The sequence below is a fragment of the Ahaetulla prasina genome, chromosome 6 (assembly GCF_028640845.1).
Source record: "Ahaetulla prasina isolate Xishuangbanna chromosome 6, ASM2864084v1, whole genome shotgun sequence".
Lineage (NCBI taxonomy): Eukaryota > Metazoa > Chordata > Lepidosauria > Squamata > Colubridae > Ahaetulla > Ahaetulla prasina.
In genome coordinates this window covers 8405379-8431768 of record NC_080544.1, presented here as the reverse complement: position 1 = coordinate 8431768, position 26390 = coordinate 8405379, and the positions used below count along the sequence as shown (strand labels likewise).

Here is a 26390-nt window from a genome sequence, read left to right as displayed (position 1 = left end):
TTCATGGAGTCTGTGAGGTTCTTGATCTGTTGACGATCAACTTTTTGTGCAGCAATTGCAGCATCCCAGACGCTGTTTTCCTTCACCATAATTCTCCCCTTCAAGAAGGGCCCACAAGTTCTCAAGAGGGTGTAGGTCAGGTGAGGAAGGGGGGCATGTCATTATTCTTTCATCTTTACGGCCTTTACTGGCTAGCCACACAGTGGATACTTCTACGCCTGCGATGGAACATTGTCCTGCATAAAAATCATGGTCTTCTTGAAAGATCCAGACCTTTTCCTGTACCACTGCTTGAAGAAAGTGTCTTCTAAAAACTGGCAGTAGGTTTGGGAGTTGATTTTGAGTCCATCTTCAACCCAAAGAGGTCCAACTAGCTCATATTTCATAATATCAGCCCATAGCAGGACCCCACCTCCACCTTGCTGGCGTCTGAGTCAAAGTGGAGCTCTGTGTCCATTGCTGATGCAGCCACAGGCCCATCCATCTGGTCCGTCAAGATTCACTCTCATCTCATCAGTCCATAAAACCTTTGACAAATCTGTCTTCAGGTATTTCTTGGCCCAGACTTGCTGTTTCAACATGTGTCCAGCTCAGTGATGGTCGGGTTTCAGCCTTCCTTACTTTGGCCATGTCTCTGAGCACTGAACACCTTGTACTTCTGGGCATTCCAGGCAGGTTGCAGTTCTGGAATATGACAACACTGGAGAATAATGGGTTCCTGCTAACTTCACGTTTGATTCTTCTCAAATCTTTGGCAGTTAATGTGCATCTTTTTCTCTCAACATGTTTCTTGCGACCCTGTTGACTATTTGCAACAAAACGTTTGATGGTTCTGTGATCGTGCCCCAATATTTTAGCAATTTCAAGAGGGCTGCATCCCTTTGAAAGACTTTTTACAATTTTTGACTTTTCAGTTAAATCTCTTTTTTGGCCCATTTTGCCTGAGGAAAAGAAGCTGCCTAATAATTATGCACACCTTGATATAGGGTGTTGATCTCCTTGATATAGGGTGTCGCATATTTATGACAGTTACAGCATCCTGCGGTCATGTGATCTCTGAGGAAGATGGGAGCTTAAAAAATACCCAAAAAATAAATAATAAATTTACAACCTTCCCAACTGTCCTCTTACAAGCAAAGTCAATGGAGAGGAGGAGCAGAGGAGGTGTCAAGTCACAGTCACCTGATGTCTTGCTCAGTGACCATGTTGATTTGATGACCATGGCAAAAATGGTGGTAAAATTTGGTGGTCATGTAATGCCTCACTTAATGACTGCACTACTTAACAACAAATTTTCTGGCCCCTATTGTAGTTGTAAATCTAAAATTACCTGTACCTAGATGGGTACCTAGAATCAGTGCAGTGTATAATTAAGATACTACAGGAGAATTGCATAGACTCAGGTTTATTTATTTTTATTTATTTATAGAATTTACATTGCTGCCTATTCGCACATGGTGACTCAAGGCGGCTTACAAAATATAAAACCTCATTTAAAACAATAAAACTAATAATAAAGAATCAAATAAATTGATAATAAAATCACCCCACACCCCGGCGACAGCAGATCACACGAGCCATCTAATGGGCTCTATCTCGCTCTGGGTTCCCCAGGCCTGCTGGCAGAAGCAGGTCTTCAGCGCCTTCTGGAAGAGTGTTAGAGTGGGGGGCCATTCTAAGCTCTGGGGGGGATGATGTTCCAGAGAGAGGGAGCCACCATGGAGAAGGCCCTTCTTCTGGGTCCCACCAGGTGTATCTCCTTAGGGGATGGGACCCGCAGCATTCCCTGCCTCCCAGCTCTGATGGGTTGGGTAGATGTGACTCGCAAGAGACGGTCCCTCAGATCACCTGGTCCCAAGCCATGAAGGGCTTTAAAGGTGACAACCATCACCTTGAATTGCACCTGGAAGCAAATCGGCAGCCAATGCAGCTCACACAGGAGAGGTGATACATATGGACACTGGGGTCTGCACAAAACCAGGTTAATGTCCACTCTTAAGCATGGAAGTTAAAAGCATGACTTTTCTGACTCAAGGGTTATTGTCAGGAAAAATGGAGGAATATCAGCCTTACCAGATGGGTTAGACAGGAAACACAGTCAGTAAATTAAATAAATTAATAAATATGCTAATTCTGCTTTAGTGTCAGGGGTCATTGGTGGTTTCTGAGCTTGGTTGTTTTCTTGCAGAGGTTTCGTTTTCCTAACTAGGTAACATTACCCAAACATAAGTGATCATGTTACCTAGTTTGGGTAATGAACATCTGCAAGAAAACAACCAAATTCAGAGAGCACCAAAGTTTCATTTCAACCCTGAGCTACAAATATTCTCCTTTATTGCTACTTTAGTGTAGAGCTACATTAACAGACTCTTATAAGTCTGAAAGTATAAATAATTATCTTATTTACAGCCCAAAAAACTAAGGACGCTCCCATTTGAGCCCATTGCTCTGCCCTGTTTCCAGGTGTGGGCTATGTCCTCTCTTATCTTAGGGATTGTTCTCTAAGCAGCACCTGTTCATACTGTCTCCCAAGGTTTTTCCCATGTTCCATTTCAAAAAAGCAACACTCTGAGCTCCTGTATAGATTGTGAGATACAAATCAAACAAATTACTAAATAAAATGTTTTAGTCATTGTTTTTTTTATTGAAAAAGTTTTAACAAACAAAAACATTTTTCCCCTTTTCCCCCTCCCCCACAAAACCCCTTCCCCTTCCTTTCCCCCTCCTCCCCCGGCTTCCCGGGTCAATCACAAGGTATTGTTATACATAAACCAAACATAGAGTAAAATTTTCCCTTCCAATCCAATTAACCTCATCCAAATCTTTTCATTTCCCAACCCCCCCATTACATAAAATAATACTTCCTAATTATTCAAAGGCAATCTGATATTTCTTAATCTGATATCTGTTTTGTAAATAATCATTCCTTTTTTCATTCAATTAAATATCTTTCCTGCATATTGTCTTTCAAAAGCTGAGATTTTAGCCATCTCAGCCAAATTAGCAACTTTCAATATCCATTCTTCTATTGTAGGTAACTCTTTTTCTTCCAGTATTGTCCAATCAACAGTCTTGCTGCTGTTATTAAATTCAGAATCAATTTAGTCTCAATCCCTGTACAATCCGTTATAATTCCCAAAAGGAAAAATTGTGGCAGGAACTTTATCTTCTTCTTCAGTACATTTTGAATAATCCACCAAATTCTTATCCAAAAGGCCTTAATTTTCTTGCAAGTCCACCAAATATGAAAATATGTAGCGTCATCACAGTCACACCTCCAACATTTCGCTTGGATATCAGGATACATACATGATAATTTTTTGGGATCTAAGTGCCATCTATAAAACATCTTATAAAAATTTTCCCTTAAATTCTGTGCTTGTGTAAACTTAACATTTCTAACCCAGATTTTCTCCCATGTTTCCAACATTATTGGTTCCTGAATATTCTGTGCCCATTTTATCATACAGTCCTCTACCTAATCCTTTTCGAATCTATTTCAAGCAACACATTATACAATCTCTTTATATGCTCCTGGGTCTGATTTCTAATTTGCTTTATTAAATTTTCCTCCTTTGCATTATACCAATTTTTTGATCTTCTTTCCATCTAGCACTTATTTGCCCATATTGAAACCAAGTATAATTCCTCCCTTCTTCATTTAATACCTGTAATGATTTTAATTGCAATCTACCTCCTTCAGCATACAAAAGTTCTTTATAAGTAATCATTTCCTGTTTCTGTTCTATATTTATATTCTCTATTGCATGTCTGGGGCTCGCCCATATAGGAATCTTATAGTCTAGTTTATAAGAATATTTTTTCCAGACCCGCAAAAGAGCACTTCTCAACACATGATTCTTAAAAGCCCTATCCATTTTTTTTTTCATAAAATAAATACGCATGTCATCCATATAACAAGTCATAACCTTCTATATTCAAAATTCTTTCCTCCGTTAAATTAAACCAGTCACTTATTACTGAAAGGGCTACTGCTTCATAATATAGTTTAAAATTAGGCATTTTAAGGCCACCTCTTTCCCGTGAGTCCTGTATTATTTTCATTTTAACCCTCGCCTTTTTACCCTGCCATATAAATTTATTAATCCCATTCTGCCAATCGTCCAAATGTTTATCTTTCTTAATTATTGGTATCATCTGGAACAGAAACAAAAATCTAGGTAACACATTCATTTTGATAGCCGCAATCCTCCCCAATAGCGATAACTGCAATTTTTTCCAGACACTCATATCATTCTGAACTTTTTGCCATAGCAAGTCATAATTATTCTTATAAAGTTTCTTATTCGATGAACTAATATAAACCCCTAAGTATTTAACTTTTTTTACCACCTCAAATCTCGTTATTTTCTCTAGTTTTTGTTTCTGTTGTATAGACATATTTTTGATTATCACCTTTGTTTTATTCTGATTTATTTTAAATCCTGATACCTTTCCATATTTATCAATTACTTCCAACAAAAATCTACTTGAATTTATAGGATTTGTTAAAGTAACCACTACGTTGTCTGCAAAAGCTCTAACTTTGTATTCATATTGTCTAATTTTAATTCCCTGTATTTTCGTTAACTCTCGTATTTTATCCAATAATGGTTCCAGAGTCAAAACAAACAATAGTGGTGATAAAGGACATCCCTGTCTCGTTCCTTTCGCAATCTTAATAACTTCTGTCAAACTACCATTTATTATAATCTGTGCTGTTTGCTCTCCATAAATCGCTTTAATTATTCTAACAAAACAATCTCCAAATTGCATTTTCTCTATTAATTTAAATAAAAAATCCCAATGCAATCGATCAAAGGCCTTCTCCGCATCCAAAAAAATAAGTGCTGCTGAAGTATTCTTCTTTTCCAAATATTCCAATATATTAATAATCTGTCTAACATTATTCCTCATCTGCCTCCCTTTTATAAAACCAGATTGATCAGTATGAATTCTTTGTTGTAAAACTAACATTAATCTATTTGCTATTATTTTAACAAAAATCTTATAATCATTATTTAAAAGTGAGATCGGCCTGTAATTCCCGGGTTTAGAGCAATCTTGCTCCTCTTTTGGTATCAGTGAAATAAAAGATGTTTTCCATGACGGGGGTATTCCCCCTCCTAGTTGTATCTGATTAAATAATTCTTTAAGTGGGCCTAGTATTTCATCCTGTAGTTTTTTATAATAACTTGCTGTAAGACCATCTGTACCGGGGTTTTTCCCATTTTTTAATTGTTTAATTGCCTCCACTATTTCTCCAGTAGCTATCGGCCGATTCAACTCCTCCCTTTGTTCTAATGTTAGAGTATTAACCTTATAATCTTCCAAATAATCATAAATGTCCCTATTTGATATTTTATCTTTTGCATATAGAGTAGTGTAAAATTCTGAGAAGGCCTTTTTAATTTTATCCTGTTGATATATCTCTTTACCTTTATATTCTATTTTTTGTATGACACGTGCTTTCTGTTTTTTCCTTAAGTTATATGTCAGCCATCTCCCAGGTTTATTTGCATTACAGAAGGTATTATGTTTAGCATATTGTATATTCGTTGCCACCTGGTCTGCCATTAACATATTAAATTGACTCTGTAATATTCTTATAGCCTCTTTAAGTTTGTGATCTTGTGGGTTTTGAATTAATAATTGTTGACTAAAACAATAAAATGTTTTAGTCATTGTTATGCAATTTTATTTTCTTATTTGATACTTGTACTTTCTAACATTTTTGTAAGTTGTTTTCAGCACTGAAGAGAATTGGTTTTATATGTTTTTACAACATTTCCATTGCCTTTGTAAATCCCCAACTGGGTTCGTTCCTGATGCTTTCCACCTATAAGGGATTCTGGCATTTAATTGGGGTCCTTCTATTTCTATATTTTCAAATGCTAATAGAGGTATTTAAAGTTCACTTTAGAATAGCATATTCAAATCTGATTCCCCCCCCCACATTCTTCTTTTATGCCTATATTTACTACTGTACTTAAGAATGAACCCACATCTTTACTGTATGCAAAATGGCCACAAAAACAACATGTCATACCTTTTTTTTATTCTTAATCATTATCAGTTCTTGTGTTCTGGGTAGGAAGCAGGAAAATCGAGTAGGCTTTCTTGGGATGATCTTTTCTGCAAAAAATCAATTGGCTGCTTTTACAGTAGAGCCTTTCAAACAGCTAGGATTGCTGATTATAATCAATTAAAACAACTTTCAACTTCAGAAGCCAGCAGTACTGCTCTTCTTTATCAGCCACAATTCTGACAAGGATTATTAGTTAACAGAAAACCAGGATCTTCGGATTCAGCTGTATATATTAAAATAGAGGAGGGACAGTACAAAAAAAAACTTGCTAGAATTTTGCAGTAGAAACACAATGAAGTCCCAACCACTGAAAAAAGGAGGAAAGGAATATATAAAACCAGGGGTGAAATCCAGCAGGTTCTGACAGGTTCTGGAGAACCGGTAGCGGAAATTTTTAGTTTGGAGAACCACCAAATACCACCTCTGGCTGGCCCCAGAGTGGGATGGGATTGGAGATTTTGCAGGATCCTTCCCCTGCCACGCCCAAATCATGCCCACAGAACTGGTAGTAAAAAAATTTGGATAATTTACCAAATAATACACACTTATATACCATATTAATATATGAAAAGACCCCCAATCATTCACCAGTCTTATTCACAACCAACTAGAATGATTTACCACAAAACCAAGTCCATATTATTTATACGTCACTGTTCCACTACTAAACTAAATATCAAATTTACCTGTATCATTTTCCATATCTGAATTCAGACAGTCTTGCTGTTTCAAGTGGGAGTTCACCAAGCAGTCATTACTCGATGAATTTGTCTCCGGTAATTCTGTAGTGGATAATTTAAATTTTGTTTGTAGTTCTTCAGTAACTATAGGGTAAGAAGAGTATCTGGTCTGTCTGTCTGTCTATCTGTCTGTCTGTCTATCATTTGTTTTTGTAGGCCACATATTTTTATGATTCTCAGTGGCTTGCAATGCATAAAAACTAAACTAAAACTAAAACCATCCATAAAAATACTGATAAAAACAAAAAGCCATTCAAAGCATTAAATAATCCTTATAACAATTATTGCTATTATTAGCAATCATTGCTACATAAATGCCATCCTAAAGAGGATTATCTTCATTATTTTACAAATGAGTAATGAGGTTATTCATGTTCAAGTATGTACAAATAACAAAAGGCACTCCCTCTAATATTGGGGTCCCAAATGAGTATGTCCCTTGCCAAATTTGTCTGCAAAATTAAAAATGAAAGGAAATCTTGAACAGAAAAAAATCCACAATAGACATAAGCAGGTTTAAGATGTCATAGACATAATAGTTTGTTAAAATAAAACATGGAACAGAACATTGTTGTCTGCAATAGGGTAAAGAATTGCAAATGTTACCATCTACTTAAGAAGAAATATCAGTCCTTCGGGCGAAGGGCGGTATATAAATTTAATAAATAAATAAATAAATAAATAAATAAATAAAATGATTCTCACTTGCTTCTCTTATGATACTGCCAATTTCTGTATTTGGTTTTAGTATTTCTTTCTCTTGCTGATATACGTCTCTGAGTACTTTGGCTTGGCACCGTGCTTCAATTTGATCAGTCACTGTCAACAATGCTTCAAGCGACAGCAAATGAGTAGTGTACAGTTGTCCAGAGACAGGAAAAGCATTCTGAAAAATCAAGCATAATTAAAGCTATATCTAACTGCTTAAGGAAACTTAAATATAACTTCTATTTAACTTACCGTAGTTCTACAGGGCTATGCAAGCCTTCATAACTTATTGAAATCTTTAAACCTAAGTCCCCACAAAAGATTAGTTTTCTTTTATGTTAATCATTGTTGACTCAGTATATAAAGCTACACTTCTACTCAGAAAATTTTACATATTTCATGGGGGAATATATGCTTTCCAAACTATTTACATTAATATTCCTAGTAGAAAACATTTGAAATACAGGTGGTCCTCAAGATACAATCACAATAGAGCTGCCTATTATGGTTGCATGTCATGATGATTGCTAAGTGAAGTATCTCACTTAACAATCAACAATCCCTGTTCGTACCAAAGCAATCGTTAAACTAATTTGCAGGTTGTTAAGTGATGCCTGGGGTGCCTCAGGGGTGGGCCTGTCCCAGTCCTCCAAAAGCCTCCCCCACCTCCCTTCACTTCCTGCCTCTTGGATCCCCACAGGCCTTTGCCCACTCCCAATGGTCCACCCCAAGCCTTAGGCCTGATTCCCACCTCTCCAGGCCAAATACTCTCCTCCTCCCTTACCTTTTGAAGAGCTCTGACTGCTCTTTAGAAGGTCAGATCCTGAAGATGAAACTGAAATACTTTGGCCACCTAATGAGAAAGAAGGACTCACTGGAGAAGAGCCTAAGGCTGGGAAAGATTGAGGGCGAAAGAAAAGGGGGATGACAGAGAACGAGATGGCTGGATGGAGTCACTGAAGCAGTAGGCATGAGTTTAAATGAACTCCAGAGGATGGTAGAGGACAGGAAGGCCTGGAGGAATGTTGTCCATGGGGTCGCGATGGGTCGGACACGACTTCGCAACTAACAACAACAAAGAGGCTTTCCAAGTGTTGGAATGAATGACTGCACTGCATGTGCAAGCTCGTTAAGGCAGCAAAATATAGAGCGGTTTATCTTATAGCTGTCCACAAGGTCAACATGACAGCCATTTCTGGATTGCTGTCATGAGGCCCAGTAACAAACCATTTCATTTTTCTGTCTTAATGAACTTGCACATTGCTACAGAAAGATTCTAAAAGGCAGCAAATGGAGTCGTATGTTCCTCATCCATGGTACAATTCCAGAATCATACTATGCGGCCGAGCATTCCAGCACTATGGAAGGCTTCGGAGCTCTTCAAAAGAACGGGGGAGCCTGGCGGAGTGGGAATCTAGTGGGGAGTCATTGGGGAGACGGAAATGCTTGTAGGCCAGGGTGGAGGGGAAGGTTAGAGGGGTTACTGCAGTGTCCCTGTGGCCGGTCATAAGAGCAAATGAACATGGGGGAGCTGCAGTACCCATTACTTCAGGACCAGGTCATAAATAGCTTTCGGGGGGGAATCCACCTAACTTTGAATGGCTGTTAATCGATCGATTGCAATTAGAGTAATTATAAGATGCCCATCCCGAACCCAGAGTAGAAATGTGATTGAAAGCCCCATTCACTGGGTATCCATGCATTAGTTGCGTAATTTGGACATTTCCTGGCTCTCCCCAGTTCATTTTTAAAAACTGGTATAACACTATTTTCCAAACTCCTGACACTGGGTATGATTTGAATGACAAGTTACACATTTTTGCTAGAGAGTTAAAACATTTTCACATTTCAATTCTTTAAGAACTCTTATGGAGATAGCATCAAATTTTGATGATTCTTCTCTTATTCCTCAATTTTTCTTGGGTCCGATTTCCTCCCTAAGAAAATCATAATGGCTCAGGTACCTTTTCAACATAAACTCCCCATCATACTTGACAATCCCTCTTATTTAATCAACTTATAGCCTGATTGAATTTCCCGTTAGTCTCTCATGAGATTCTTTGTTATTACCTTACACTTTATCTACCAGAGTTTTTGCTTCTTTCTGTTCTCTTTGTTGGAAATATGCTGGGGAAAAAGCCTTCTTAATTTTTACAGCTTTCTGGATGTCACTTGAAAGCCATGCTGGCTTCTCTTTAAACTTGGCTGATCCTTTCTTACATTAAATAAAATAAAGACAATAAAGTTTTAATGACTGTGGTTTTAAAAAAAGCTCTAGGCTTATTTCTCCCTCTTGACTCTTCTTTCAGTCTCTGTTTGTCAGCCCCCTCATTTTTTAAGTTTCCTTTTTTTGTAGATGTTTTGCGACTATGTTACATCCTGCTAGCAATTTTCATTGGCTTGTATGCTAAATATACCAGTACAGTAATCATCATTTCCCATCTGTATTCAAACTCATTTCATATCTTGATCATAGTCCTCATTTCACATTAAATCTAGGATTGTGTCACATTGGTCTAGTCTGTTCTATATTTTAAAAACCCCAATAACATAGGATATCTGGAGATTTGGTTGACCACAATCTAAGCAGTCATATCTCAAAGTATATCTGAGAGTAACTGGAATCCCTATTTTATAACTATGCTTAGATTGGGGTCAACCAAATCTCTAGATTGTCTCCCTGTTTTTTTCACATTATCTTCAGCATTATGATCAGATAGGCAGTAGTTGGTCATTAAATCAGGAGTTTTTAACAATTTTTTGTTATGAATTCCTTTGCAGGTCTGGTGAAACCCAAGATTACTTCTTAGAAACATGTATTTAAATACATGAAGTAAAACAATGAAACTAAATTCATGGATGCCCTAAAATCTGTCTATGGGGTCCCCAGGTCTAGAAATTCACCACAAATTTAATTTACATTTGTAACTAGGTATTCCCATCCACAGTGATACTGTGAAAGAATCTGAACTTCCATTATTTTCAGTTCTATTAGACTTTATGCCATCCTTGATGGTATACGAAATCACAGTGGTTAGGAATTCCTTATATATTCTCAATTCCAAATTTTCACATTTTGTAGAAGAAAACAATAAGGATAATTTACTAAATAGTATAGACCTAATCAAGAATAAAACAGGGACATTTTGTCCTGAGTGTCAAACTGAATTTAAAGAAAGCATTCTGGAAACAGCATGACAGTCCACCGAATCACAGTCCCAAATGATTTTTTGTATACATAGACCTAACATTTATTTTTTCTCCCTCGTAAACAGGCTTAACTCAAGCGCATATTTCTGCAATTAGATTTCAAAGTATTTCCACCAACAATCATGGTTAAGTTTTAAAGCCTGATTACAGCGTGAGGCATTTTTTTGTGGAAAAGATACAGGACTAAAAATAGCCCTTCCAACTGAATTTCTCTTCAGAAAATATCCCTACCTATAGTAAAGATTTTAAAAAGCCTCTACTGGTAACTTTAGGTGATATTCTGAAGCACTTCTAGGGTACTTAAAAGCTCTGATGTGGTTAGATGGTGAATTTTCCCCTTTATAGCAATTTAATGAGGCATGAGAAAGGAGGGTACAACTTTGAGAGACTTGGGAGTCAAAACTTCTGCAGTCTTTGGAGAAGTTTCCTAGGTTTTCCTTACAAAATAAACGTATATTATTTTGTGCTTGTAATTGTACTGAAAAGAAAACACCAAAGAAATTCTTCTTCAGGACCTTGGATAGCAGTTTGCTGAGGTCTTCAAAAAGATTAGCACAGTAGTAGTCACAGTCATAGTTAATGTAGAGTTCAGTTACAAAACTAGGAATCCTCCATAGCTGAACTATAGCCTCCAGGGCCATCTCCTTCATTTCATAAATCATCTTGGGGCTTTCCATTGTGATAATCTCCATCAGTTTCTTGATATACATCTGGCAGAAAGATATAGGATAGTTCAGTTTACGTAGGATATATATGTGATTCATCTATAACACGGCTGAATATTATAAGTGATTGTTTCTTTTCCTGGTCTCCACTCTTAACTTTTCTATTCCAGACTTTGCAAATGGAGTTTCAGAACAATTTGATTATAAAATGTATCATTATAAATGAATACTTTAAAATATAAGAGCACAAAACTGCAAGACAACACAATGTTTATTAAGCACTAAGAAATGTTTTTAATAGAAAATCAATAAACAAATGCAAGCATATGAACATCTCTAGTGAGCATTTTAATGAAATAGAATATTTTTTTCAAAATGTCCCCAGACCTTCCCCCAAATGGGAATAATTTCTTCCAAAGATTAGGTAACATACTTCAAGAGGCTCACCTCCAGTTGGAATTTCAGGTGCTCTCTCATTTTCTCAAATAAAAGGAAGCAAACCCTAAGGGAAGCTGAATACAAATTGAGCCGCTCCATGTTCAGTAACTGGGAATGAATGAAAAGTTCAAAGATAATGAATATAAATCTAATCTTTCCCCCATCCCAACCTAAAATCATATAGAAAATAATTATTCCAAAAGACTTCAACATACATGCCGTATTTTTAAAGATGAGAAAAGTATTATGTTCATGCTTACTTGAAAGAGATAACGACATAATTCTTCTTTGATAAGTCCTAAGAGAGACGGGCAGTTTGCCATACAAGTCAATTCAAGGGCAACCGTGAGTAGCTGTAGTCCCATGTGGATCATCACCTCAGAATTGTGTCGGTCGTGTGGGTTAGTGAGGGAGATGAGGAAACGCAGGAGTTCACGAATACAGGGCAACCCATAAGGGACTAATGTGGTTCCTTGAAAGAGAGAGCACACAATAACATTGCAGCTAGAGCTCTCCTGCTCAGCATCCTTTCAATTAGGTCAGAGGCACTTATTCTTGATAGTGGCAAATTAATGATATTTGGATATTTTTAAAGACATCGAATGAAAAGGAAACAGACATGACTATTACAGTTTTTCCAATGCACTCACCCTCTTTTTGAGAGCATTGAGTAAACCGAACCCCTCGAGGGTTAACATAGTCCATGTCATGAATTGAAACAGAATCCGAGTGTTCAGTTACCGCAGTGCACTCTTCAAGAACCTCCGGGATGGATTCCACTGAGGCAGATGGAGTCTTTTCCCTCTGAGGACAGTCATTCTTTAATCACAAGGATAATAAGGCAGAAAATTAGCACAGGCTAATATTGCTACGTGACAAAGTAATCCCATATACTATTTCACTGACATAAATAAACCCATACACTAAAAGAAAAAAAAATCAGCCTTCTTAATTAAAAGGACTTAACTCTGTGACTACAACAGCAGCAAATGATTTTCTATTTCTAAAGCTTCAAGAATAGCAATATATATTCAACAGTAAAAGCATTTTCAAAGTTTAAATTTCAATTTCCATCAATTTTGCCAAAGAGGAGAAAAACTGGAAATTGTTTTCTTAAATATTTCATACTCATCCAGTTTGCCTACTTTATTCAAAAATTTACGGAGGCAATTTGTCAGACTTTAAAATTGTTCTTCACCTTAAAAGATTTGTGATATTCATAATCCAAATAATGTAAGGTCAGTGCTATCTAACTTCAAAAAAAGTAATTTCGGTAATGCAACCTATGCTTGAGAAGACCTATACGGATAGCAGATATTAATGTTTGAAATGGAGCACTTTACTATTTTTAATTGTAATAACTGTTTTCATAAAAAGTAGATTGGAAATCAAATTCATACACACAGAAAAATATTCTTCATCCTATTACCTTTACACCTATTTACAGAGCTACTCAGAAAATACAGTGATGTATTTTCACCCGATTTTTTTTGTTTCAGCCTCTTTTAGCAATAGCATCTATGTCAGATGTGTATTAAGCAATAACAATAGCAACAGAATTTAGACTTCTATACTTTACAGCCCTCTCTAAGCAGTTTACAGAGTCAGCATATTGCTCCCAACAATCTGGTCCTCATTTTACTGACCTCGGAAGGATGGAAGACTGAGTCAACCATGAGCCGGTGAGAATCGAACTGCCGAACTGCAGGAAGCTGGCTGTCAGTAAAAGTAGCCTGCAGTACTGCATTCTAACCACTGCACCACCACGGCTCATTTTAATCATACGTTTTACATGCTAATTTCTTAATGGACTTTTCCTTTTGGTTTGGAGGGAAAATTAAAATCAAGCCATTTAAAATTACATTACTGGCTAACTGAATAAAATAAAAGCACTTTTATAACTGTCACTGGTACATTGGTCTGCTGAACAGTGCTGTAAAGGAAATTCATACCTGTAGTTCTACCTGCTCTCTGGCTCTAAAATCATTCAAAGGCATTGTTGTACTGATTCCCAAAGATTTGACAAGTTGTAAATCTGTAAGATCATCCTTTGAGCGAATTTGGGAAGATAACTCTAAACCACTGTCAGTGACAGGACTAATTATAGAAGATACATTTTCTGAATTTCCAGATGAAATTGGAGAAGGTACATCAGTGACACCGACCTCACCTGTGAACAATAAGTAGCGGCAATATTAGTCATATATTTATTTATAGTACATGGTGTCCTCTTTCTATTTTTGCATCTAGTATATGTGAACTGTTATCCATTATTTCAGATAATATAACAAACAGTGGCCTACCTCACTGGAATTAAATGGAACACACTGTATTCACTTCACAAAAGACCTCACCGGCTCTTATTCGTACCTCAAGGTTAATGACTTTACGTATCAACAGCCAGAGTCTTCACAGAACAAGCCATGAAATCCCTGTTTCCCAATTCCAAACACATAACTTTGAAACTTACAAATTTATGTGAAATAGAAAATTTGGACCCCAGAAATATTGCATGAACAAAGTTCCAACTGTCTGAAAAATTGAAAACAGAATATTTCTTGTCAATTCTAGATTAGACTATTTACAGAGTTCCTATCCAAGTTTGTGTAAGTTCTTGCATAAATATTGATTTACATGCATATTCTTTTAAAAGCATTTATATTGAATCTCACAACTCGTGTAGTAAATCAGATATGAAGCATCTTAGGAGGTAATCCTGCAAGCCAAAAAGATGCCTCAAAAAGTAGGTAAGACCTTTTTCCCGCATCCCTGAAACTGCTGTACAATTCTGGAAACAAATGTGATTGTTCAAGGACTAGCATTCTATTCTATATTCCGAACTATTATGCCAACTTATTGTGTTAGGTCATACATCTTCTAAAGACAACATTATAAAGGCAAAAAACATTGAAATTATCACAATCATAATTGCTCAGTTCTGATCTGATGAGAGAAATAGTTTAGTCTAGGCGAAACTAGACTAGAAGCAAAAGTGATTCATATACATTTAATGTACATGAGATGTATCTGTCCTTAAGTAGCTTTATAATGTTTCACTTTGATGACAGTTACTCTCTTTGATTTTTACAACTAAAACTATCCTCAGGCAAATGATGTTAAGAGTACCGTAAAAACCAGTGCCATATCTTAATATTTTTTCCACTCACCCCCTAATTCACCCCTATATTGATGATATCCAATTATGCACCTCTGTCCCTGACAGATTAAGTGATGCTGTGAACATCTTATCCTTGTGCTGGAGGCTATGAGGATCCTGGATGGGGAACAACAGGCTTCACTGAATCCTGGTGAGTGGCTTTTGACTTGAAGTCCACTGGTTCCAGGATTAAGCCATCTTTGGTGCTGGACGGGTTTGTCCTGTCCAGACAGGTCATGTGTGCACCCTATACTCACGACTCCTGCTCAAGGAGCAGGTGGCAGTCAAGGCTAGAACACCTTTGCACACCTTTATCTTGTGCTCCAGTTGTGATCATTCCTGGATTGGCAGGACCTGCTTAGTCACTCATGTCTTTGTCGCCTCCAGATTTGATCACTGCAATGCAATCTACACAGGGCTGCCCCTACAGAGAACCCAGAAGCTTCAGCCATTACAAAATGTAGTGACGCAAGCAGCCCATCTTACACCTCTCTTAGGCAAGCTATATTACCAGTTTGCTTCCGGGTCTGTAATGTTTTCATAATTTTTACTTTAACCTGAATTTTATATTGTCTGTTATTTGTTCTTACTCAATTGCTGTACACTAACCAGAGCCACATTTTGTGAGGTAGGCATCTATATAAATTTGATTAATAATTCATTCATTCATTCATTCATTTCAGAAAAAAAATGTTTCAAGCCTGAAGCTGACCTGGCGGTGGGGTTTTGTCTATCAGGGTTTCTTTTCACAGGCCTTCAGGTTGACACAGCTTGGAGCTGAAGGGGGGTAGCAATAGATGGGGCTTGTAGCCAAAACAGAAGAGCTCTCTGATGAGTCAGAGACATTCCAACGGCTGGCTGGCCAGAGGAGGAGGAGAGATGTAACCAGGCAACCGGCAAATATCCAGATTGGACAATGTGATTTATTGTTTTGAGAAAACAGGAAACTTTTACTTTTAATGTGGTGGAAAGCACGGGAACCTTCAGAGCTGGCTTTCCACCAGCGTGTGCCAAGATGATGTCTCCAAATAAAGCTGTTCTTTGAGGAACCAACTTGCCTTGGGAGTTCTGCTTGCAATGGATGTATTACTTGGAATCCTGACAAAATGCATATTCTGGATGTTAAGGAGAAAAAATCCTTTCCTAACAGTAAGAGCAATTTGTCAATATCCTCTGCTAAGATCAAGGCATAACATCTACAGCTTTTCCATGAACTATTTTAAAAAGTTACCTGGAATAAGAGATTGATGTTGGAACTTGATGAATTGCTCCTGAATGGCTAACTGCCTATCCATGGAAGTTCTTTGGTTTACTAAAACCAGGAGGAGACTAGTACTTTTTCAAACTAATGAATTTTGTTAAAATACATATTCTTTCCTGGGCTACTGCTCACTTCATTATGACTAAATTAATACAGTATTTAAACTAGTGTGAGATGAGGGAAGGGAGGCAAACAACATTATTGTGAACAAATGAGATAGAAGTGAAATTTAGTGGCATCAATGAGAAACTGAGCTTGGGGAAGACAAAACACTTTAAAATAATATCATCCAATTTATGAAGTAAAACAGTTCACACATGAAACCTATTGTAAACTATGATTATTAAATCATAGTTGTTTTCTTACACTAAATATTAATGTTGCCCTGCTTTTGTTCATATTCTAAGAACTAATGTCTGGATCTTGCCCACTAAGTAACATTGTGCAACCCACTAGTGTTTGTTTGAAAATTCAATAAATCCACTATTGCCAAACATTGTCGCTGTCAAAAAGGAGAAAGCAGAACAACTAAATTTTGTAATAGCGTCATACCATATATATCACCTTGTTAACTCTCAAGACTCTTTTTTCCGCTATGTATTCTAAATGGTCTGTGATTAATCTGTGTGTATGTATATGGTGTGTGTGTGTGTGTGTGTGTGTGTAGGTCTTGGCGTACCCGGGTCTTTTCCCATGTAAGGTTGAAAGTATCTTGGTGATGTTCCAACGAGGTCCTACTTGTCATCTTCAGGCTGGTGCTTTTGGCTTCGTGCTTGTGCGAGCAAAGTACGAAGCCAAAAGCACCAGCCTGAAGATGACGAGTGAGATCTCGTTGAAACGTCGCCTAGATACTTTCAATCTTACACAATCTTACCGAATACGCCAAGACCTACATACCTATACCCGCGAAAACCTCTGAAAATATGTGTGTGTGTGTGTGTGTGTGTGTGTGTGTGTGTGTGTGTGTGTGTGTTTTCTGAGGTTTTCGCGGGTGCTTGTATGTAGATCTTTGGTTATTCGGGTTTTCTCCCGCGTAAAATTGGAAGTGTCTTGGCGACGTTTCGACGAAGTCTCATTCGTCATCTTCAGGCTTCAGCTTCGTGCTTCTGGGAGCAATGTGTGACTGCAGCTGTTTCTTCCTTTTTAACTGCTAGTGGGGGTTTGAACTGATTGGGTGGGAGCTTGGCTGTGCTCTGATTGGATGGGGGTTTTTTGGTGCTCTGATTGGATGGGGGTGTGTACTCTTTGGGTGGGGGCTTGGTTGAAAGAAGGAACCCCACTCAGACCCATAGTCAGCTCCATAGGCTCACCTCTACAAAACCTAGCCAAATTTCTCGCCAAACAACTACAGCCCTATACAGAATCCATCGCCTCACACGTCCAAAACTCATTCCAGTTCATAGATATCATAAATATAGATATTTATAGGTAGATAGATATCATAGATATCACAGGACATGATATTGACTTTAAAAAGACCAGAACTATCGCCAAAACTGAACACTTTAACAACAGAATAATCAGAGAAGCCACTGAGATAGAAAAACGCCCACACAACATGAACAAACAAGATGATACCTCCCGCCTACCAGCCATTTGGAAACCTGCCCTTATTGACAAACGAGTCCCTAACACGAGGAATGACACCAGACCCACACTCACGAGGTCCACACAGGATGTCACCACCGCACATCCACCCAGAAAGCAGACCCAAACCCACACTGATCATGAAGCACGACCAAGGACCAGAAGCCAGACCGCAGCTGCAACATTAGCCATTTCAAACCCCTCCAATCCATACATGCAGCAGACTGACACCCACTATGAAGATGTATACGACCAAAAGCCAAACAACAGCTATGCAGCTCACCAGCTCAAATCCTCTGCAACACAGACTAAACTGAGCACAACCAAGCCCCACCCAAACAGGACACACCCCAGCCAATCAGAGCACAGCCAAACTCCCACCCAATCAGTTCAAACCCCACTAGCAGTTAAAAGGAAGAAACAGCTGCGATCGCACACTGCTCCCAGAAGCACGGCTGAAGCCTGAAGATGACGAATGAGACTTCAAACGTCGCCAAGACACTTCCAATTTTACGCGGAGAAAACCGAATAACCAAAGACCTACATACAAACACCATGAAAACCTCAGAAAACAAATATATATATATATATATATATATATATATATATATGTATGTATGTATGTATGTATGTATGTATGTATGTATGTATGTATGTATGTTAAGGTTGTATGTGTATATATACATACATACATACACACATATACACAAACACACTTTTCAGACCGGGTATCAGAATTTCATTTTTTTAATGTGTTCCAAAGTGTTCACAGAAAAAAAGTAAACAATTTTTTTAGTGCAGGGCAAACTTGAGCCAAATTTCCCCTTATCTATTATATTTTTAAATCCCCACAATTTAACACCAATTTACATAAAAAAATGTAACTAACATGGCAACTGGAAACAAGAAAGTGGGAGTGCTTTCTCAGTGATTTAGATTTAGATATTTAGATTACATACATTTTAGTACATAAACAATTATTTATCCTACCTGTGCCATTGGCAGCTGACTGTTCTATTCCTTGAGATACCTTGGCTACATGGCAAGAGTTTCTTAGTGATCGTTTCTGCTTCTTCCATTTTGATGAATCAGTCATCCCTCCTGCTCTCATTTTCAACTGTGAATAATAAACAAAAGTCTCCTATAGCCAGAAGAATGGTAACCGTATTCTATTAGTTCAAAACAATATTCCTGGTAAGGGTGGAGAGGGAGAAGAAGAGGGAGAGGGAGGGAGGGAGGGAAAGACAGAGACAGAGACAGAGAGAATATAGTTCCAAATTGAATAATTGAATTGATGGGTTTTGGAGTTCACCCAGCTTTCAGATATTTTATGTACATTGATATATACAAATCAGTTCCCAAATATACAAAAGGAAATATTGTTGAACATTTTGATTTCCACAATCCCCTTTTTCAGTTAAAAGGTTATATTCTTTTTTTATTTTAGTTTATTCTGAAACTGTATTCTAAAGCCTTAACTTACAAGCTAGAGATCCAATTTGATGTAGTGGTTAAGACAACAGGCTAGAAAACGGTTCTACTTCCATTTACTGTAGAGCACAAAGCAACCTGGGGCCAGTTAATCTGTCTTAACCTTAGGAAGAAGGCAATGGGCAACTATTTTTGAACATCTTGCCAAGAAAACAGCATGAACTTGCTAGACTTTTATGATGATAAAAGTCTAGCATCATCTTTATGATGATTCAAAGGCACCAAACAAAACAAAACCATTATTTAAAAAAAACTTTGCAAGCTAAGTATTCTGCAACTTACCATCATTTGTCAAGTGACTGTTTGAAATTAACGATGGTGCCGAAAGAAGGGACTTACAACCGGTACCTGGAAGTTATAGCCACTGTAGCACCCAACAATCAAAATTCAGGTGCTTGGCAACCTGCCTGTACTTACAATCATAAGGGCACTTCAACTCCCTCCACCTGCCTTTCTCTCCCCATCTATGCACTTTGGGACTCCTGCTGCCCTATGCTCCACTGCTCCAGATGACCTTCTCTGTGTTCTTGCTCCTACTGCAGATGAGGCCTGGCCCTTCACTCCAAAATGCCTCTTTGTGCTGCACTGCTGGGCTAGCTTTCTAGAGCTCCACGGCTCTGGGACTGTTTCTTGCTTGTTTGTTATTTCTACTTCTTGTGGTGTCTTATCCTTCTTGTCCTATTTCATTAGCTGGAGTGTGCAGGAAATGAACAAGTCTTCTGAAAAACAAACTAACTCAAACTGAGAGGTAGTCCAACTCCAAGCAGCAACTTTAGAAGGAGAAGATTTTAATTATCACCTGCCACCGGTGAAGTGAGTGAACATTGTTACGCAGTGCCTAGAGGCGGTGGCAAACAACAAACTTCAGATGAACTCTGCAGTGGTGAAATCTGAATCAGTATACTGGCTGCATATGTGTGCTGCACAGCAAACATGCGCTGTGCGCACACATATGCAGTGCGCACCGTGCACCAAATGCAAGGTGCGCACGCGCAGTGCATGCCAAAAGAAGGGGTAAGGAGAACTGCGTGCGAGGATGTGTGATCAGCTGCCTCGTGAGTTCAATAAAGTTTTTTTTTACGTTTCCCTGGACAAAACGGCGAGGAGCGTGATGGAGCTGGAAAGGTAAGAAGCACGTCCCACTTCTTGCCCGCCCCACTTGCCATCCCCAAATTGCATCCCTAAAGGGGGGAGGGTGGCTAAGCAAGGGGCACCTGAAAACTCAAGTTAGGGACAGATCATCATGGAGAAAATTTATGTATCTGCTAAGAATCAATACCAAGGCACCCAATCAATCAATCCATCCATCCATCAGAAATTGAACTACCGATGTCAAATGGCACATACAGCTAAATAAATAGCTCCTGCAACAAATATGACAAGGAGGAGTAAGTGCATTTAAAAGTAAAGCAATATTCACTGTTTTGGATCTTACCTTTCTTATGTTGGTCCCTACATAGCTCTTAGGCTCCTCTTTAAACTGAGATGATCTGGAATAATATAAACAGACAAAGGTATTAAACACAGGGAATACAAGAAAGTTCTCTGTTTTTTAATGCTAATTTTATTAAAGTTTACAATATACAATAAATACTAATAAAACAATTTTAGTAACATCACTTTCGCTTAAAATACAACAAATGACCTCTTCTTCTCATATCCATCTCTTTCTCAATAAACAAATCCATAAAACGTCATTATTTCACTCTTGATGTTAAGCAGTACATTAAGGTCATTACCAAAGACAACAACAAATCTATTTTAATCTTGATCATTTATTTCTAACAATCTTGATCTTTAGTCCCTTCAAATAATGTCATGGAACTTGTTTTTATTTTTTTTATTTTTGTCCTTTCTCACAAAATTCTTCAAAACCTCAACAAGCCTCTTTTATAAATCCAATATAGGAAAATTATTCAGGCTACTCTCTTGGTTTGTTTGTCCAGTGTAATAAGTCATTCTTGTAGCCCAACATTTTTAAATCCACTTTTAAATTAGGATCAATTGTGTCAGGTAACCTTTGTTCCTCTTTGACAGCATCTTTTAAACAGAACCTATCTATAGAGGCAGAGACTCTTAAAATTTACTTTTATTCTATTGTTTAAAAATATTCTTCAATATATCTGAAATGGCATATGTGGATGACCTTGGGGGACACGGGAAAGTGAAGCTTCCTAGGGAACAATCAGAACAAAAGAAGGGGGAGTCCTCAGCTGCTTAACATTCAGAGAAAGAAACTTAAGAAAGACCCCCCCCCCAATTGATCAGATTGTTAATAGTGGCAGCAAGAAGTTTGTACGTTCAGATCTCTAATGCTCTGTTAATGTAGTCTTACAATAAAGTAGATCTAGTTCATCTAGTAGCATTTCCTGTCTTGTTTATCCAGGTTTGACAATGTTCAATGTTAAAATATTCTGTATTAGTAAGTCAAGTTGAAATGTTCTTCTCCTTTAATTGTAATCTTTTGATCCTTCTATTCCTCTGGTGTCCAATTTTTAAACTCTTAGTTTTTTTTAAAAAAAAAAAGAATTCAAAACAAAAGCTTTTTCCCATGATTTTTTATAATTAATTCCAAAATCTTATTTCAAATTTATCTGGATCCTCAATCCTTTTGTAACTTTCTAAAATTTTAGTTCTAATTGCCCCTTTGCTGTTTGTTCAGGAAACTTTTTTTAAAACCCTTAAACTTGAATTCCAATTTCTTTTACTAAGGATTGAAGGAAACTCACCCAGTGCTATAAAACTTGTTGATCCAAAGGTGCCTAATAAGCAGTTAACAAGCAATTTCCAAAAAGTGATTAGAAAACCAAGTATGTGAAACCAGTGTCTTTTTAGTTTCCGTTCCTTGGTCCCCCAGAGCTCTTATATCATAGTTATTACATTCAATCAACTTATATATTTTTAATAATGATACACATTTATATTAAGTTGCAGTCTGTCATTGTTCAATTATTCCATGTTTTCTCATTATTGCTTTTATTTTATTTATATAAAAGTATATACACTAATATTCTCCCTTCTCTTATTTCTATCTCTTATTCTAACTTTTAATCATGTCACCCTTTATTAAAAGACTTTTTCTTCTATCCTACCTAAGATCTAGTCATGCCACCTACCTAAAAAAAGAAAAGAGAGAGGAAAGGAGAAGCAAAGCAGAACAACAAAAAAATGAGAAATCATCTACCCATTGTCTCTTGCCTGCTTCAATACTTTAACTGCTTTGCTTTTTTGGGCTTGCCTTCCATGTTCCTCTCTTGAATCTTTATCTCTGTCTGCATTTGCTTCTTGGCTGTTCCATCTAGGTATTTCTCCCACCTCTATCCTCTTTTTTTTTGTTTTTGTTTACATTTATATCCCGCCCTTCTCCGAAGACTCAGGGCGGCTTACAGTGTGTAAGGCAATAGTCTCATTCTATTTGTATATTTACAAAGTCAACTTATTGCCCCCCCAACAATCTGGGTCCTCATTTTACCTACCTTATAAAGGATGGAAGGCTGAGTCAACCTTGGGCCTGGTGGGACTAGAACCTGCAGTAATTGCAGGCAGCTGGTTTTAATAACAGGCTTCTTACAGCCTTGAGCCACCACGGCCGCTTTCACTGCCTAGTGTCCAAAATTTCTGCCCAGCCCCCTATCTCCTTTCAAAAGTATCTTCCAACTCTCTTAATATATTTTACTCTGGTTTAATTCATCAGTCACTGTTATTTTCATAGAATAGAATAGAATAGAATAGAATAGAATAGAATAGAATAGAATAGAATAGAATAGAATAGAATAGAAGTAGAGTAGAGTAGAGTAGAGTAGAGTAGAGTAGAGTAGAGTAGAGTAGAATAGAATAGAATAGAATAGAATAGAATAGAATAGAATAGAATAGAATTTTTATTGGCCAAGTGTGATTGGACACACAAGGAATTTGTCTTGGTGCATATGCTCTCAGTGTACATAAAAGAAAAGATACCTTCATCAAGGTACAACATTTACAACACAAATGATGGTCATAGGATACAATTTAACAATGATACAACACTTAATGATAATCATAGTGTACAAATAAGCAATCAGGAACAATCAATATCAATATGACATAAGGATTACCAGCAACAAAGTTATAGTCATACAGTCACAAGTGGAAAGAGATTGGTGATGGGAACGATGAGAAGATTAATAGTAGTACAGATTTAGTAAATAGTTTGACAGTGTTGAGGGAATTATCTGTTTAGCAGAGTGATGGCCTTTGGGAAAAAACTGTTCTTGTGTCTAGTTGTTTTGGTGTGCAGGGCTCTATAGCATCGTTTTGAGGGTAGGAGTTGAAACAGTTTATGTCCAGGATGTGAGGGATCTGTAAATATTTTCACGGCCCTCTTCTTGATTCGTGCAGTATACAGGTCCTCAATGGAAGGCAGGTTAGTAGCAGTTGTTTTTTCTGCAGTTCTAATTATCCTCTGAAGTCTGTGTCTTTCTTGTTGGGTTGCAGAACCAAACCAGACAGTTATAGAGGTGCAAATGACAGACTCAATAATTCCTCTGTAGAACTGAATCAGCAGCTCCTTGGGCAGTTTGAGCTTTCTGAGTTGGCGCAAAAAGAACATTCTTTATTGTCCTTTTTTGATGATGTTTTTTATGTTAGCTGTCCATTTTAGATCTTGCGATATGATAGAACCTAGAAATTTAAAGGTTTCTACTGTTGATACTGTGTTATCTAGTATTGTGAGAGGTGGAAGTATGGAAGGGTTTCTCCTAAAGTCTACCATCATTTCTACGGTTTTGAGTGTGTTCAGGTCCAGATTGTTTTGGTTGCACCACGAGGCTAGTCGTTCGACCTCTCGTCTATATGCGGATTCGTCATTGTCTCGAATGAGACCAATCACTGTTGTGTCATCTGCGAACTTCAGTAGCTTAACAGATGTATCGTTGGAGATGCAGTCATTGGTATACAGAGAAGAGAAGTGGGGAGAGCACACAGCCTTGGGGGGCCCTGTGCTAACTGTACAGGTATCTGATGTGATCCTATTTAGCTTCACCTGCTGCTTCCTGTTTGTTAGGAAGCTTGTGATCCACTTACAAGTCTGTTCCGGTACCTGTAGCTGGTTTAGCTTAGTTAGAAGAGTATCTGGGATGATGGTATTGAATGCTGAACTCAAGTCTACAAAGAGGACCCTTGCATAGGTCTTTGGAGACTCAAGATGTTGTAGGATGTAGTGTAGAGCCATATTAACAGCATCATCTGTTGATCTATTTTCTCGGTATGCAAATTGCAAGGGTCTAACAGCGGGTCCGTGATGGTTTTCAAGTAGGAAAGCACTAGCCTTGCAAAAGCTTTCATGACTACAGATGTTAAAGCAACTGGTCTGTAGTCATTCAGTTCCTTGACATCCCATCACTGGGATGATGGTAGAGCGTTTGAAGCAAGAAGGAACATAGCACATCTCTAGTGATTTATTGAAAATATGGGTGAAGATGGGGGCCAACTGATCAGCACAGACTTTTAAGCAAGAAGGAGTTATCCTGTCTGGGCCTGGAGCTTTTCCTGGCTTTTGTCTGTGAAATAGATCCTGCACTTCCTTTTCTGTGATCACTAGAGGTTGTGAACCCAATGGGATGGGGTCAGTTGTAGGAGGCTTGGCTGTTGTTGGTGTGTCTGAGATGGGGGTTGTGGAGATAGGTGGCTGTAGTTTCCTTTCAAACCTGCAGTAAAACTCATTCAGGTCATCTGCCAGTTGTTGATTACCTTCAGCCTGGGAAGGAGGTTTGCCATAGCCGGTGATATTTTTGAGAGTTTTCCACATGTTTGCTGGTTCATTTGCTGAAAACTGATTCTTTAGCTTTTCAGAGTAGCTTCTTTTTGCTGCTCTTATCTCCCTTGTTAATACATTTCTGGCTGATTGTACAGCATTTTATCACCTTTTCTGTAGGCTTCCTCTTTGGAATGATGTAGGTGTGAACCAAAGTTTGTTGTTACTGTATATTCGCAAGTTCCTTGTCGGTACACATAGGTCTTCACAGAAGCTGATATATGATGTTACCGTATCTGTGAGTTCATCCAGGTCTGCAGAGGTATCTTCAAAAATATTCCAATCAGTGCAGGCAAAGCAGGCCTGTAGCTTTAATTCTGTCTCCTCCGTCCAGGTCTTCACTGATTTAATTGTTGGTTTTGTGGTTTTAAGTCTTTGCCTGTAAGCAGGTACAAGCAATGATGCAATGATCAGAGTGTCCCACAGCTGCTCGTGGTAAAGACCGATAAGCATCTTTTAGTGTTGTGTAGCAATGGTCTAAAGTATTCTTGTCTCTAGTGGGACAATTGACATGCTGAAAGTATTTTGTTAGCTCTTTCCGTAAGTTTGCCTTGTTTAGATCTCCCAAAATAATGGCCAGTGAATCACGGTATTTGGCTTCAGCCTCCATGATTTGGTCAGCTAGCATTCGTAATGCCTTGTTTACACAGGCTTGTGGTGGGACATAAACAGCAATTAGAAGAAATGAGGAAAATTCACGAGGCGAATAGTATGGTTTGCAGTTGATAATTAAAGTCTCTAAATTGTTGTCACAGAATTTGTAAATTACTTTTAAATCTTGACACCAGCTGCTGTTAATATATAGGCATAAGCCTCCTCCCTTCTTTTTACCAGATGTTTCTGTAATTCTCTCTGATCGTTCAAGCTGAAATGATAGCAGGCTGCTATCTTCAATTGATTCATTTAACCAGGTTTCAGAGAAGCATAGGACTGCTGAATTGCGAAAATCAGAATAGTATTTGTTTAAGAGGAGTATTTCATCCATATTATTTGCAAGTGAACGTACATTTGTTAGGAAAATTGAAGGCAGAGGAGTTTTATTGCTTCTATTCCTTAATCTGTTTAAGATCCCAGCCCGTTTACCTCTCCGCCGCTTCCGTCGTTTGGTTTTTTTGATAATCCATGGCTCCGGGGGAATTGCCTCTTCCTGTGTTAGAATCTCCTCCGTGTTTGTAAAGACGGGGGGGAGGGGTTGAAATCACAGAAAGCACCTCCTTAAAGAAATGTTGCTTAATTTTTAGCAGATGGTCTCGT

General features: G+C 37.9%; 1 protein-coding gene across 5 annotated transcripts in view; it reads right to left on the bottom strand.

Annotated features, from left to right (window-relative positions):
• Window positions 1-26390, bottom strand: part of GBF1 (golgi brefeldin A resistant guanine nucleotide exchange factor 1) — a 179692-nt gene that overhangs the window by 75885 nt on the left and 77417 nt on the right. For 3 of the 5 annotated variants that reach the window (XM_058188843.1, XM_058188844.1, XM_058188846.1), the window contains exons 8-17: window positions 20781-20835; window positions 18845-18971; window positions 13802-14019; window positions 12500-12668; window positions 12110-12321; window positions 11859-11957; window positions 11262-11456; window positions 7534-7714; window positions 6775-6912; window positions 6050-6135 (exon numbers count right to left, since the gene is read on the bottom strand). In XM_058188843.1, the coding sequence (XP_058044826.1) occupies window positions 6050-6135; window positions 6775-6912; window positions 7534-7714; window positions 11262-11456; window positions 11859-11957; window positions 12110-12321; window positions 12500-12668; window positions 13802-14019; window positions 18845-18971; window positions 20781-20835 (1480 nt within the window). The remainder of the gene's footprint in view (window positions 1-6049; window positions 6136-6774; window positions 6913-7533; window positions 7715-11261; window positions 11457-11858; window positions 11958-12109; window positions 12322-12499; window positions 12669-13801; window positions 14020-18844; window positions 18972-20780; window positions 20836-26390) is intronic. The other 2 variants (XM_058188845.1, XM_058188848.1) reach the window with 1 other exon arrangement.